This window comes from Brachyhypopomus gauderio, unplaced genomic scaffold (assembly GCF_052324685.1).
Source record: "Brachyhypopomus gauderio isolate BG-103 unplaced genomic scaffold, BGAUD_0.2 sc80, whole genome shotgun sequence".
Taxonomy (NCBI): domain Eukaryota; kingdom Metazoa; phylum Chordata; class Actinopteri; order Gymnotiformes; family Hypopomidae; genus Brachyhypopomus; species Brachyhypopomus gauderio.
Window position 1 is genome coordinate 105,001 of NW_027506901.1, and position 16,369 is coordinate 121,369.

Consider the following 16,369-nt stretch of genomic DNA (forward strand, 5'->3'; position numbering starts at 1 on the left):
GGGAGAGAAAGAAAGGAGAGAACAAGATGTTAGCACACACACACACATACATACAACCCAATCAAATATGCATTGACAAACACACACACACACACACACATATACACTTAGAGACACAATTTTTACACACCCCCACACCCGTTCACTCACACACACAGAGATACACACACATGTATCCATGCACATGTACACATACCAATAAATACAAATCCATATCATAAATGTGTACAGGAAAAAAGTATCTGAAATTTTTATTTTAAGGGACAAAGAGGAATTGTAAATGGAGCCCCTATTGTAATACTGCCCTCTGGTGGGCAATAAAGATGTATGCAGTACAGCCAGGTGCCCTGCACTGATCCTGAAGAGAACACACGACAGATTACCTCTTTACACCAATGAATGTATCTATTACAGATTAACACTTTAATGAATGAATGAATGTATCTATTACAGATTAACACTTTATAACAACTACACTTGCATTTCCTGAAGGAAATACTATAGGGCTTAAAAAGGTGTGCCCTAGAGTGTAATGTGTGTAGAGTTTAGTGTATTGTGTATAGTGTATAGGGTGTATTGTTTGTATTAGAACACCTCCTTGGATATGTATGTGACTGTGTGGCGTGTGTGTGTGTGTGTATGTGGAGTGGGTATGAGAGAGATGTATGTATGTGTGTGTGTGTGTGTGTGTGTGGAGTGGGTATGAGAGAGATGTATGTATGTGTGTGTCTGTGTGGTGTGTGTGTGTGTGTGTGTGTGTGTGTGTGTGTGTGTGTGTGTGTGTGTGGAGTGGGTATGAGAGAGATGTATGTATGTGTGTGTCTGTGTGGTGTATATGTGTGTATGTGGAGTGGGTATGAGAGAGATGTGTGACTGTGTGTCTGTGTGGTGTATATGTGTGACTGTGTGTAGTGGGTATGAGAGAGATGTATGTATGTGTGTGTCTAGTGGGTATGAGAGAGATGTATGTGTGTGTATGTGTAGTGTGTATGAGAGATGTATATATGTGTGTGTCTGTGTGTGTGTGTGGAGTGGGTATGAGAGAGATGTATGCATGTGTGTGTGTGTGTGTGTGGTGTATATGTGTGTGTGGAGTGGGTATGAGAGAGATGTGTGTATGTGTGTGTCTGTGTAGTGTGTATGAGAGATGTATGTATGTGTGTGTCTGTGTGGTGTATATGTGTGTGTGTGTGTAGTGGGTATGAGAGAGATGTGTGTGGTGTGTATGTGTAGTGGGTATGAGAGATATGTATATGTGTGTGTGGAGTGGGTATGAGAGAGATGTGTGTGTGTGTGGTGTGTATGTGTAGTGGGTATGAGAGAGATGTATATATGTGTGTGTGTGTGTGTGGTGTATATGTGTGTGTGTGGAGTGGGTATGAGAGAGATGTATGTATGTGTGTGTGGTGTATATGTTTGTGTGTGTAGTGGGTATGAGAGAGATGTATGTATGTGTGTGTCTGTGTGGTGTATATGTTTGTGTGTGTAGTGGGTATGAGAGAGATGTGTGTGTGTGTGTGTAGTGGGTATGAGAGAGATGTATATATGTGTGTGTGTGTGTGGTGTATATGTGTGTGTGTGGAGTGGGTATGAGAGAGATGTATGTATGTGTGTGTCTGTGTGGTGTATGTGTGTGTGTGGAGTGGGTATGAGAGAGATGTATGTATGTGTGTGTCTGTGTGGTGTATGTGTGTGTGTGTAGTGGGTATGAGAGAGATGTATGTATGTGTGTGTCTGTGTGGTGTGTGTGTGTGGAGTGTGTATGAGAGAGATGTATGTATGTGTGTGTCTGTGTGGTGTATATGTGTGTATGTGTAGTGAGAGATGTATGTGTGTGTCTGTGTGGTGTATATGTGTGTGTGTGTGTAGTGTGTATGAGAGATATGTATGTATGTATGTGTGTGTGGTGTATATTTGTAACAGTGTAGAATAAGTTATGAAATTCCTGCTAAAATAAGTCGCCACCACTAATCTGACATCAGCACTGCAGCCGTTAGGAGTAGGGGATTATGGGATACTCGCGGCAGAAACGTTTGTGTACTGACACAAGTAGGTATTCCTTCCCGCTAATGTGAAATTAAATGAGTGTTAAGTAAACGGTTTTACTTAAGATGAGGTCAATAACGAATCTGTAATTTGTTAAATATAGTAATATACAGGGTTAGAATTAAATGGGCATTAATTCAAGATTATATTTTAAGGTTCGTTATCAAAATACATGATGCTAGTTTGGCTAACTTTAGCTTCATTTTACGGGCAGATCCTGCGTGCTGAGACGAAATAAAAATTAAATGATTGTGGTCGCTACACTTATTGCAGGTAAGCGGTTATATGTGTCTTCTGTTTTTGTCTTATATGGTCACCAGTAAGAGACCAAGAGTTTGAGTCAGCCACAGAGCAAGTGTGATTTATGCTACCTGTGGCTGGAGAAGTTACATTATAATTTGTTATTTTTAACTGTTAGCTACGATTATCCCGATTATGGGATACTCGCGGCAGAAACGTTTGTGTACCATAATTGTGGTCACTACACTTATTGCAGTTACACATCGCAGAGTACTGAGAGCACAGCGGAGATCCCAGACGTCGAACATCCGTAACATATGTGTGTGTGTGTGTGTGTGTGTAGTGGGTATGAAAGAGATGTATCTGTGTGGGGGAGGGGGAGAGACATTCAAAAATAACTGTCACTCTATCTCTGTTTCTCTGAGTGGAGAAGCCTTGTTTAATGTGATTTGCACCCTCCGAACAAACGGTCGTAGTTCTGGACATATTTAACTTATCGCTTAAATGAAGATGTTGTATGAGAGGACCCCTTGCTGATGATGTTGGTGTAATTGTGTGTGGTTTGACCCAATACTGTCTGATTTATGACAAGTTAAACACAGAGGCAAATTGTGAAAAAGCCCGTTCTGATTTTGAGAAATTTAAGTACGAGGCAATGGGGCAGTTTTCTGTGCCTAGGGCCAAACAAATGTATTAGATTAACAATTTATACCAATAAATGTATGTATTACAGATTAACAATTTATAACAATAACAATAAATGTATGTATTACAGATTAACAATTTATAACGATAAATGCATGTATTACAGATTAACACTTCACACCAGTGAATGTTTGTATTTACATCAGAGACCGTATATATAAGTGGACTGGACGACATGAGTGAAAAGTGAAGCCTCCGTGAGTCAGCTGCCCTCTAGTGGCTGGCTGCAGTACAACTTTTAACCCCGCCCATTCCCATGTAAGTGAACAGGCCGGACGAGAAACTTTGAATTTTTATTACACGTAAAATAAGTTTTTTGAGCAATTATATTTTGTCAATTCTATAACACCCCATTGCGTTAGTATCTCTCCTGGTGTTTTTCTCTACGATAAACAGATTTTATAGAAGTTATTAAGTGTTATTTAAAGGGGTGTGGCGAAAAGGTGATTGACAGTTAATAGCTGCGTTGGTTGACATCTAATACCAGATGCTCAAACGTGAACGCGCTCAACATCAAAACTCTCTACAGCAAAACTCTCGACAGCAGTATTAAAACCTTTTACCTTTGTTTATTTTGTAAAACGTCAAAAGTTTCTATACTGGTGGGCGTATCCTAACGAATGTCGGGGCGGAGATACGGTCTCTGGCGGAGATACTGTCCTGCCTACCGGTTCTAATGCGCATGCTCTGGTGGAGATACTGTCCTGCCTACCGGTTCTAATGCGCATGCTCTGGTGGAGATACTGTCCTGTCTACCGGTTCTAATGTGCATGCTCTGGTGGAGATACTGTCCTGCCTACCGGTTCTAATGTGCATGCTCTGGTGGAGATACTGTCCTGCCTACAGGTTCTAATGCGCATGCTCTGGTGGAGATACTGTCCTGCCTACCGGTTCTAATGCGCATGCTCTGGTGGAGATTCTGTCCTGCCTACAGGTTCTAATGCGCATGCTCTGGTGGAGATACTGTCCTGCCTACCGGTTCTAATGCGCATGCTCTGGTGGAGATACTGTCCTGCCTACCGGTTCTAATGCGCATGCTCTGGTGGAGATACTGTCCTGCCTACCGGTTCTAATGCGCATGCTCTGGTGGAGATACTGTCCTGCCTACCGGTTCTAATGCGCATGCTCTGGTGGAGATTCTGTCCTGCCTACCGGTTCTAATGCGCATGCTCTGGTGGAGATACTGTCCTGCCTACCGGTTCTAATGCGCATGCTCTGGTGGAGATACTGTCCTGCCTACCGGTTCTAATGCGCATGCTCTGGTGGAGATACTGTCCTGCCTACCGGTTCTAATGCGCATGCTCTGGTGGAGATACTGTCCTGCCTACAGGTTCTAATGCGCATGCTCTGGTGGAGATACTGTCCTGCCTACCGGTTCTAATGCGCATGCTCTGGTGGAGATACTGTCCTGCCTACCGGTTCTAATGCGCATGCTCTGGTGGAGATATTGTCCTGCCTACCGGTTCTAATGCTCATGCTCTGGTGGAGATTCTGTCCTGCCTACCGGTTCTAATGCGCATGCTCTGGTGGAGATACGGTCTCTGGTGGAGATACTGTCCTGCCTACCGGTTCTAATGCGCATGCTCTGGTGGAGATACTGTCCTGCCTACCGGTTCTAATGCACATGCTCTGGTGGAGATACTGTCCTGCCTACCGGTTCTAATGCGCATGCTCTGGTGGAGATACTGTCCTGCCTACCGGTTCTAATGCGCATGCTCTGGTGGAGATACTGTCCTGCCTACCGGTTCTAATGCGCATGCTCTGGTGGAGATACGGTCTCTGGTGGAGATACTGTCCTGCCTACCGGTTCTAATGCACATGCTCTGGTGGAGATACTGTCCTGCCTACCGGTTCTAATGCGCATGCTCTGGTGGAGATACTGTCCTGCCTACTGGTTCTAATGCACATGCTCTGGTGGAGATACTGTCCTGCCTACCGGTTCTAATGCGCATGCTCTGGTGGAGATACTGTCCTGCCTACCGGTTCTAATGCGCATGCTCTGGCTCCAATTTTCATTTACTGCGCAAGCGCATCCAAGATGGCGGTGTCCGTGCGGCCATCTTGGTGGCTTCAAAAGTTCACAATGGGAGTCAAAGGTGACGTACCGTCCATTATATGTACGGTCTCTGGTTTACATACACTGAGACAAGGAGGCAACAAGAGCCAAGACCAAATCTTCCGGTCCTAGTCAAATCACAAGATTAAATTCCATTTCAATATTTGACCCAACAAAGTAGTTAATGCGGTATACTAAACAGACATAGGTCCCACCAGACAAACACCCTCACATGGGGTACAGGAGAAATCCACTGAATGTGGTCGACTTGTTGGCATCATCCATCAGTTTGTAATTTTTTGGGAGACTTGTGAAAATTACATCTCCTACCTCCAACTCCAATGTGATGCCATTACAGACATACTCATGGTGACCATCGGTGTTATAAGCACCAACATGCATGAGTATTTCGTGGTTCTTGTGCAAATTGATTGCCATGGCAATGGAGTTGAGATAGCTGAGTGCTGTAAATCTGAAATAGTAGAGTCCTTTCACCGGCGCTCTGAACACTCCTGCAGTAAGAACACCAATAACCAGCTCGTTAGTAAAGAACGCCTGTAAACCAGCTCATTAGTAAAGAAAGCCTGTAAACCAGCTCATTAGTAAAGAATGTCTGTAAACATAAACGTATATCAACATGTCACATCAAACTTTCAAGTACCTGTGGCTGAGTTGTACGCATTGCCAACATTAGTGAAGACCTTAGTGTAGAGCAGGTTAGTCTGAGTGTTGAAGGGTCCAACAGCACCTATTGGTCCAGGAAGAGTTGCTGTGAAAGCCACCTTAGGCCTGTCTAGAACCCCAGAAGAACAGGAACACACGCATTGATCAACGAATCAGCACGCACCAATCAATGAATCAGGACAGACGGACTTACTTACATTACGATACAGTATATTTCATTACGTTACATTACATTTCTAAAGGTATTTTTCATCTACCTGTATTTTCTTTCTTCAGATTCTCCACACCGGTCTCAGTGGCCGTTAGTCTGGTCTCCAGCACTGTGAGAACATTAATGATTTAAAGGTGAACATGCATTGCCTCTGTTCTGACCCAGAACACTGACACGTGTGTTGTTCTACCTGAGGCCTTGTTCTTCAGAGCCTCCATCAAGTTCTCAGCAGCTGTGCTTCTGCTGTGTAGGCTGTACAGGTCAGACGTGTGAACTACCAGGACACGGACAGAGAGCCGTGAACACAACACTCCTCAAACCAGGTGTGTCACAATATGAAGTGATACAGAAATAAAATATGGAGTTGATCTGAATCATTGCAGCTCTCCCCTCTCCTCCCCTCTCTCTCTCCTCCCTCTCTCCTCCCTCTCTCTCCTCTCAATCCTCCCTCTCCTCCCCCCTCTCCTCCCTCTCTCTCCTCTCAATCCTCCCTCTCCTCCCCCTCTCTCCTCCCCTCTCTCCCCTCTCCTTCCCTCTCCTTCCCTCTCTCCTTCCCTCTCCCCCTCTCTCCTCCCTCTCCTCCCCCTCTCTCCTCCCTCTCTCTCCTCTCAATCCTCCCTCTCCTCCCCCCTCTCCTCCCTCTCTCTCCTCTCAATCCTCCCTCTCCTCCCCCCTCTCCTCCCTCTCTCTCCTCTCAATCCTCCCTCTCCTCCCCCTCTCTCCTCCCTCTCCTCTCAATCCTCCCTCTCCTCCCCCCTCTCCTCCCTCTCTCTCCTCTCAATCCTCCCTCTCCTCCCCCTCTCTCCTCCCTCTCCTCTCAATCCTCCCTCTCCTCCCCCTCTCTCCCTCCTCCCTCACCTGTTTTTTCCTTCTTCAGGTTTTCCACCTCTCTCTCGCTGACTGCCAGTCTGATCTTCATAGCAGAAAGCTCTGATGCTAGAGCTACAGAGGGAAAAATGAAAACATACCATAGGGGATTACACCACATTTCTACATTACGTCATTACTACATTACTGCCATACTACATTACTTCATTACTGCATTACTACATTACTACCATGCTACATTACTTTGTTACTACATTACTACATTACAACATTACTGCTATACTCCATTACTGCATTACTACCATACTACATTACTTCATTAGTACATTACTGCCATACTACATTACTTAATTACTGCATTACTACATCACTTCCATACTACATTACTGCATTACTACATTACTACCATGCTACATTACTACATTACTGCCATACTACATTGCTTCATTACTGCATTACTACATAACTACCATGCTACATTACTTCATTACTACAATACCACATTACTACATTACTTCATTACTACATTACACCATTGCTCCATTACTACCATAATACATTACTTCATTAGTACATTACTGGCATACTACATAACCATTACTTCATTACTACATTACTGCCATACTACATTACTTAATTACTACATTACTACCATGCTACATTAATTCATTACTAAATTACTACATTACTGCCATACTACATTTCTGCATTACCACATTACTACCATACTACATTACTTCATTACTACATTACTACCATGCTACATTACTTAATTACTAAATTACTACCATACTACATTTTTGCATTACCACATTACTACCATACTACATTACTTCATTATTACTACATTACTGCATTTCTACATTACTGCCATACTACATTACTGCATTTCTACATTACTGCTGTACAACATTACTGCATTTCTGCCTTATTGTGTTTTTTGCAAAATATTAAATTAGTATTATAATAGTATTCAATTAGTGTGTTTCTAGCAAAATGCTTGCAAACCTGTATTCTCACACCTGTGTTTTCATACCTGTGTCCATGTACCTGTGTCCACTTACCTGCATTCTCTTCCTGCAGCTTTGTCTGCAGGGTCTTCAGTTCCACTACCGTGGTTCCTTGCTGACTGACTACACTCTTCAGACTCCTCAGTTCAGCAGAGATGTCGAAGTGAATGAACGGGCTGGATGAAGTATGGCTGTCTGAGCCATGATCGACTGAAGTCCCAGTGTCCCCCGTGCTGTCCTGGAGGAGACACAGCAGCAGCAGGAACGAACCAAGCACTGCGTTGTCCATTTCCACAGAGTGGTCCCTCAGGCCGAGAGACACTTTTAAAGGCAGCTTGGCCCTCGTGCCAAAGGTCGGAACTGCTTATTTTGTTAGTGAAGGTTGTATTGACTCATTTATCTCGAGCAAGTCAATAATGAAACCTCACAGGGGGCATGTTGACTCTGCAGGGCTTACATGGGTTTAACATACTGGGCATTTTTTGTCATTTCTTTTGATGGCACTCAGAAGTGTACAGTGTAAAACTTATCAACATATACAATGATGTGTGTTCCTGCTGATTTCACTGTTCTGGCATGAATTTTATCTTCTTGCATAGTTTTTTTTAATCAGCATAAAGTTAAACAAGAAAGCAAAGACTTGAATGAGATCAATCATACGGGCTGCATGTCGCTTTTGCTCATGGACACGTGGGGAGCATGTGGGGAGAAGTGAAGCTATGGAAAAACATCATGGAACTGTGGCCCTGAATACTGAACGTCACCTCACAGGAGTGCTAAACACCACTAGCTACTGCACTGAGAAGTATGCCACTGTGCCTGGAAGGATAGCATTATTGACTACAAACGGGCACTCACTAAAGCACGCTCAGCATACCTAGCCTCACTGATAGAGAAAAATAAAAACAATCCTAGATTTCTTTTTAATACTATTTCTAAACTTACAAAAAATCAAGCAGGCACAGAACCTCAGATTCCAGTAAACCTCACTAGTAATGTATTTATAGATTTCTTTGATAATAAAATAGAGAATATTAGACAAAATATAAAACCCTTTATTAGCAATACAACTGGTATGTCATCTGGTTTGGTTGATATTGATTTAAATTACATACCGGGAGAAAAACTTGATGCTTTTCATCCACTCCCAAAATCAGAATTAGAGAAAATAATTTCTTCCTTAAATTGTACTACCTGCACACTAGACTCAGTTCCCTCAAAGTTATTAAAAGAGGTATTACCAGCTGTAACTGAACCTCTTCTAACTATAGTTAACTCATCCATTACAATAGGTCACATGCCCAAATCATGTAAATTAGCAGTTATTAAACCTCTGATCAAGAAACCAAATCTTGATCCTACTGTACTATCTAATTATAGACCCATTTCAAACACATCATTTATATCTAAGATCATAGAAAAAGCTGTTGCCCAGCAATTATGCCTATATCTGCATAGAAATAACATATTTTAAAAGTTCCAATCTGGTTTTAGGCCCCATCACTGTACTGAAACAGCATTAGTTAAAGTAACAAATGATCTCCTCCTTGCATCAGATCAAGGCTATGTATCACTGTTAGTGCTTCTTGATCTTAGTGCAGCTTTCGACACAATTGATGATAGGATCTTGCTAGAAAGGTTAGAACGCTGGGTTGGAGTCTCAGGCACAGCCCTCTCATGGTTTCAGTCTTACTTAACAAATCGCTATCAGTTTGTAGAGCTCAATAATATTTCATCCAAACGTACAATGGTTAAATATGGGGTCCCGCAAGGCTCCATCTTAGGACCACTATTATTTACATTATATATGCTACCATTGGGCACAGTTATAAACAAACATGGTGTCAATTTTCACTGCTATGCAGATGACACTCAACTTTACATATCAGCCAAACCTGATGACAAACTCAGTTTAGGAAAATTTGAGGCCTGTGTAAGAGACATTAAATGCTGGATTTCTCTAAACTTCCTCCAAATAAATGAGGACAAAACTGAAGTTCTCCTTGTGGGTCCTAAGGCCGCAAGACAAAAAAAAATTCCAGATCTAATGCTTAATCTTGCAGACTATCCCATTACACCTGGCACAGTAGCCAAAAACCTAGGCATCATACTCGACTCCGACCTATCATTTGATAAATATATAGATAATACTACTAGGATAGCTTTTCTACATCTCCGCAACATTGCCAAATTAAGAAATGCATTATCACAGGATGATGCAGAAAAATTGGTGCACGCCTTTGTTAGCTCTAGACTAGACTACTGCAATTCACTACTGTCAGGATGTTCAAATAGGAATCTAAATAAACTTCAAGTAGTTCAAAATGCCGCAGCTAGAGTTCTGACCAGAACTAGAAAATTTCAGCATATTAGACCAGTCCTATCAGCCCTGCATTGGCTCCCAGTTAAATTTCGTATTGATTTAAAAATTCTATTATTAGCATATAAAGCACTACACGGGCTTGCTCCTGAATACCTCCAGGAACTTATTTCCTACTATGAACCCCCACATCAACTAAGATCACAGGGTGCTGGTCTGTTATTAGTTCCACAAATTAACAAGGTAACAGCAGGGGGAAGAGCCTTTTCTTATAAGGCCCCCCAGATTTGGAATAATCTTCCTAAATGTGTCCGGGACTCTGACACAGTCACAATCTTTAAATCTAGGTTGAAAACCCACTTATTTAGTCTAGCGTTTGATAATTAATATCCCCCTTATATAAAGGTACAGATCCAGGGGTTCATAGACGAAGGGTTTTATGGTAGACTGGGGCGCTGGTGCTGTCATCCTGTCACTGCTCGTGGTCACTCAAGTTTGTTGACAGTGCAGTGGACGGATGCCATTGTCTCAGAATGCCCCCAAGCCTATGTTACCTTCTGGTTCTGCCTTTTTTAGCTAGGCTGTAATAATTTAACTTAGTGCCGGAGTTGCTGCCACACTCCAGAAATGTTTATAATTTTACCTGTCCTGTATATGTCCTCATACAGAGCTAATTTTCCCTGTTTCATTTCTCCACATGGCTGCCCGCCTGCTTGAGGAATAATGAGATGAGGAGAGACAAGCGATCCATCCTGGCCGGCCACCTCCTGCCTAACCGGATGCCTACACCATGATGAACATTATTACATATTTTATATTCGGTCTAAATGGACATTATTGCATCTTTTACATTCTGTCTACATTCTGTCTATATTGTTGTTGTTGTCATGGTGACCGGTGTCGGCCAGAGGAGGATGGGCTCCCCCCCTGAGTCTTGGTTCCTCTCAAGGTTTCTTCCTCATGCAAAAAACTATGGAGTTTTTGTGCTTTGTGACAACAACTGTTGTATAAAGCGCTATATAAATAAAATTTGATTGATTGACTACCTTAGGGACTTTCACAGGAGTGCTAAACACCACTAGTACAATATCTATCATGCTGCTGACCAGCTGTGGGGTTTCCTACCTATAGGGTCAGGAGATATATTATGATAAAGAAAATAATATAATAAAATGTAACTTTATTATATCTATCTATCTAGCTATATATCTATCTATCTTAGATACATTATATATAAACATTTTAAGAAATTGAATGACACATGATTTGAATGAAATTAATCATTTAATAGATACATTATCATACAGGTACAAAAGACCAGGAGTAAAAAAGTGTAATGGTCTCGTGCTGATGTACACTGCCGTGTGTTGACCCTCGTGAGGGAGGTCACACTGCCGTGTGTTGACCCTCGTGAGGGAGGTCACACTGCCGTGTGTTGACCCTCGTGAGGGAGGGCACACTGCCGTGTGTTGACCCTCGTGAGGGAGGGCACACTGCCGTGTGTTGACCCTCGTGAGGGAGGTCACACTGCCGTGTGTTGACCCTCGTGAGGGAGGTCACACTGCCGTGTGTTGACCCTCGTGAGGGAGGCCACACTGCAGTGTGTTGACCCTCGTGAGGGAGGCCACACGGCAGTGTGTTGACCCTCGTGAGGGAGGTCACACTGCAGTGTGTTGACCCTCGTGAGGGAGGCCACACTGCCGTGTGTTGACCCTCGTGAGGGAGGCCAGCACCGCCACATTCGGCCGTGATCCACAGGATATTCTGGAACGTCAGCACCGCACACCAGCGCTCACAGCAGGTCACATCCACAACTCCACCTCCCTCAGTACCACTTACATTGCTGAATACGTTACACAATGTAGCTAAGAAGTCGTTCTTATTCACAAATATATGAGTATTTATATATTCTCTTATCCTAAAGAATAATACCAAATGTAATACTGCAGGTCCAGAGGTAATTTCCATCAGCTCTAGAAGCTGCAGTAAACAGCTCCAGAATCCTTTAGGCTGATCAAGGACGTTCTGCCCAAATCAGATCTGCTCCCATGCTAAACAAATATGAGTGTCCAGGAGTGTTGCTTGTTCAGCCTTTAAAGGAAACTACTGAGGGACAGAGCAGGGCGCCCTCTGCAGGTGCAATTCACTTATTGCAAGACTGCCTCATAGTTCTTGCATGCAGCCACGTTTCACATAGCAACTCACAGGTTTGGTGGGTCCGAGACAACCAACAGGCCCACTGAAGCGTCGAGTCTCAGTGATCCACTCCCACTGAAGCATCAGGTCTCAGTGATCCACTCCCACTGAAGCATCAGGTGTCAGTGATCCACTCCCACTGAAGCATCAGGTCTCAGTGATCCACTCCCACTGAAGCATCAGGTCTCAGTGATCCACTCCCACTGAAGCATCAGGTCTCAGTGATCCACTCCCACTGAAGCGTCGGGTCTCAGTGATCCACTCCCACTGAAGCATCAGGTCTCAGTGATCCACTCCCACTGAAGCGTCGGGTCTCAGTGATCCACTCCCACTGAAGCGTCGGGTCTCGAAACCCAAGTGCAGTCACATGATGGTTCTTAAACTTTCCCTGACTGGTTACAGATCCATGAAATTCAAAGTGGAAATCAAGCTTTCTATTGGTTAATGTGGCATGTATGAGTTCTTCATTTTGTCAACAGGAAGTGAAAGGAACAGTGGGGAAGAGGTGCACATCCTTAAAAGGTAGAGGATGAGGCCCCTCATGTGAGCTGTGTGTGTGTGTGTGTGTGTGAGTACACGTGGGTGTGTGGGAGTGTGTGTGAAAACATCTCCATAAATAAAGGTCCATGGAAAGATAGGCAGATATACATGATATCAATGGAGTGTGGATGTGTGTGGCTGTAGGTGTGTGTGGGTGTAGGTGTGGGTGTTAGTTATTAGTCTGTGTGGGACAGGATGTGTCAAGGTCTCTGTGGATCCCCTCAGGTTGAGGTAGATTCGTTCTGGAATATTCTTCATACCATTCCTAGAAAAATAAAATTAACATTTACACACTGCAATATTACAAACACCACCCAGACACCACTATATCAGAAACACCACCCAGACACAGCTATCTTAGAAACACCACCCAGACACAACTATATTACAAACACCACCCAGATCCCCGCTATATTACAAACACCACCCAAACACTGCCATCTTAGAAACACCACCCAGACACCGCAATATTACAAACACCACCCAGACACCGCAATATTACAAACACCACCCACACTATCTTAGAAACTAGGGATGCACCGAAAATTCGGCCACCGAAAATACTTTCATCACCGAAACAACACGGCCGAAACAATGTGCTGTGATGACGCAAGCAAAAATCGCCTGCACGTGTTTATTTGGATAAAGGCTAGCAAAAACGTTTTCCAGTGATGGCGCCAAGGCAAAGGACATTACACCAAAAATTATGGAATTCGTTGCCTTAGACGATCAGCCGTTCTCTGTCGTAGAGGATGTGGGATTTCGTAGGCTAATAGAGCACATTGAGCCCCGTTATGTTTTGCCGAGCAGACGACATTTCTCAGAAGTGTGTTTACCTGAGCTGTTTAATGTTGTTGCAACTCACGTCACGTTTTTATGAGAGAATTTATATTTATCTTTCAGGCCAGTCAGTTATTATTAAATTTAACTCGTATAAAATACATATATTTATCCTCTCAGATAAAAACGGTCTGCAAGCGAGTTAAATTTAATTAGTGGTCGGCCGTTGTCAGCGGTATCGCCGTTAACGGCCCACCACTAATTTTACTTTATAATATGCATTACTGTAATGTCAGTGCTAAATAAATATTTTCAAATCAAATTTTGTAGTTGATTTATTCTTTGAATAGCAATGCCTTGATTTTAGTGAGGTTAGCCATAAATCCAATGTTACTAATAATTGGCATAATGTATTTCGGTGTTCCGGTTTTCGGCTTTCGGCCTTGGTTTCCTCATTTTCGGTTTTCGGTTTCGGCTAAGAATTTTCATTTCGGTGCATCCCTGTTAGAAACACCATCAGACACCACTATATTACAAACACCACTCACACTGCTATCTTAGAAACACCACTGCTATACATCATCATACCTGTATCCCAGTGATTACATCATAACCGTATCCCAGTGATTACATCATAACCGCATCCCAGAGATTACCTGTATTTCTTCTTCGTACATCTTCATGCTCAAATCACTTTTAGTTCGTGACCTCCGACCCATGAAAACTAAACTAGAGTGCTACAATCAGAAGAAAAAATATTTTTTAGCAAAGCAGGAAATGTGTGTCACTAAACTCTACAAAAACCAGACCCAAACCAAGCTATGTGTGGCAGTGAAGAGGTGTGTCTCTCACCCTATTCCTCTCCATGGTGACACACATTTCCTGTAGAGAGCTCAGGTTCGTCCCAACAAGTGTGTGTCTGTACAGATCCAACGTGTGCAAAGCTTCAGCCTGGTGGACCTCTGTCTCAAACACCACACCCTTCTCATCTACCACACACACACACACAACAGTCCACACACACACAAATGTTATCATTCTGTCCCATTAAAATGTTTCTATAAACCGTGACTCTGGTGCTGAAGGGATCTCTGTGCAGTTATGGATTTATTCAGAACCTTCCGGATCGTCCAGAACTTCTCGGTTCTTCCGACTGTAGTTCATCCGGAACACAAAGGCATCGAGGATGAAGGCTACAATTATTGTCATGACAACCTGAAACAAACATCAGGTGCAAATAAAATATATATATATTTTATATATAAACATATACGTATATATAAACATATACACATTCTGCATAAACATACTGCACACACACCATGGTGACGATGTAGAAGGTCATAAAGTAGAGACGGCTCCAGTGGCTTGTTTGTGATGTCACTCCCTCCTGTAAAATAAACACAATATTGCTTCATGTTGCAGAAACACTAAAATATTATTTAGGTTCATTAACTATACCATGATCAGCTGTTCTACTCTACACGCACACACACACACACACACACCCCAACATACTCAGACACACACACACACACACCAACATACCCACTCATACACCAACATACTCAGACACACACACACCAACATACCCAAACATACACCAACATACTCAGACACACACACACACACACACACACACACACACACACACACACACACACACACGCAGCAGAAGTCATTTAGAGCAGTCTGACTCTTACCATGGTGATGTACCAGTTATTCACCACAGTCAGCTCAAACAGCGTCACTGCAGAAGTTAACAACAGTCAACTCAAAACGCACTGTCAAAAACGTATGCATGTGTGTGCGTGCATGAGTGTGTGTGTGTGAGAATGTTGCTTTGTGTTGGTATTGTGTGAATGTGTATGTACAGTGTGTTTGTATTGTGTGAATGTGTATGTACAGTGTGTTTGTATTTGTGTATACATGCATGTGTTTTTATTGCTTGTGTGTTATATTGTGTTTTTATTTGTGTGTGTATTGTGTGAATGTTATATTGTGTGTTTGTATTTGTGTGTGTATTGTGTGAGTGTTATATTGTGTGTGTGTGTGTGTGTGTGTGTGTGTGTGTATTGTGAGTGTGTTATATTGTGTTTGTATTTGTGTGTATTGTGAGAGTGATCATATACTGTGTGCTATGTGTTTTGTATTGTGTGTATTATCTGTTTGTATTATTTGCAGGTGTACAAACCAAAACTGTTGAGAATGTTGTTGAAGTTGTTTAGATAGTAATAACCCTCCTCCAGGACCGTTTGGTTGCCAATAGTTACATTTACTTGCCGATACGAATCTGCAACTGTGCTGGTACTGAGAGCAAGCAAAGATGTTATTATCATAACATCCAACCATTACTGTAACATAAGTAGTTTAAATAGAATTCTACTTGTAGTATCTATCATACATTAACGGTGTGTAGTGTCATTATCATATACTAACTGTGTGCAGTGTCTATCATACATTAACGGTGTGTAGTCTCATTATCATATACTAGCTGTGTGCAGTGTTCATTATCATATACTAACTGTGTGTAGTGTCGTTATCATATATTAACTCTGTGTAGTGTCATTATCTTATAATAACTGTAGTGTCATTATCATCTATTAACTCTGTAGTGTCATTATCATCTATTAACCCTGTAGTGTCATTATCATCTATTAACCCTGTAGTGTCATTATCATATATTAGCTCTGTGTAGTGTCATTAACATATACTAACTGTGTAGTGTCATTATCATATATTAGCTCTGTGTA

General features: G+C 42.5%; 2 protein-coding genes across 2 annotated transcripts in view; both read right to left on the reverse strand.

Moving 5' to 3' along the window:
- Window positions 1-1,300: 1,300 nt before the first annotated feature.
- Window positions 1,301-6,930, reverse strand: LOC143492662 (complement C1q-like protein 4). The gene is made up of 5 exons (XM_076991070.1): window positions 6,801-6,930; window positions 6,133-6,216; window positions 5,989-6,051; window positions 5,709-5,840; window positions 1,301-5,559 (listed from the first exon to the last, which is right to left on the reverse strand). The coding sequence occupies exons 1-5, from the start codon at window positions 6,928-6,930 to the stop codon at window positions 5,276-5,278; spliced, it is 693 nt and encodes a 230-aa protein (XP_076847185.1). The 3' UTR covers window positions 1,301-5,275.
- A 4,441-nt stretch (window positions 6,931-11,371) lies between these two features.
- tpcn1 (two pore segment channel 1) overlaps window positions 11,372-16,369 on the reverse strand; it is a 36,105-nt gene continuing 31,107 nt past the window's right edge. Inside the window, exons 20-26 of the mRNA XM_076991062.1 lie at window positions 15,811-15,926; window positions 15,320-15,366; window positions 14,938-15,006; window positions 14,735-14,831; window positions 14,469-14,605; window positions 14,273-14,353; window positions 11,372-13,101 (exon numbers count right to left, since the gene is read on the reverse strand). Of these exons, the coding sequence (XP_076847177.1) occupies window positions 13,006-13,101; window positions 14,273-14,353; window positions 14,469-14,605; window positions 14,735-14,831; window positions 14,938-15,006; window positions 15,320-15,366; window positions 15,811-15,926 (643 nt within the window). The 3' untranslated portion in view covers window positions 11,372-13,005. The remainder of the gene's footprint in view (window positions 13,102-14,272; window positions 14,354-14,468; window positions 14,606-14,734; window positions 14,832-14,937; window positions 15,007-15,319; window positions 15,367-15,810; window positions 15,927-16,369) is intronic.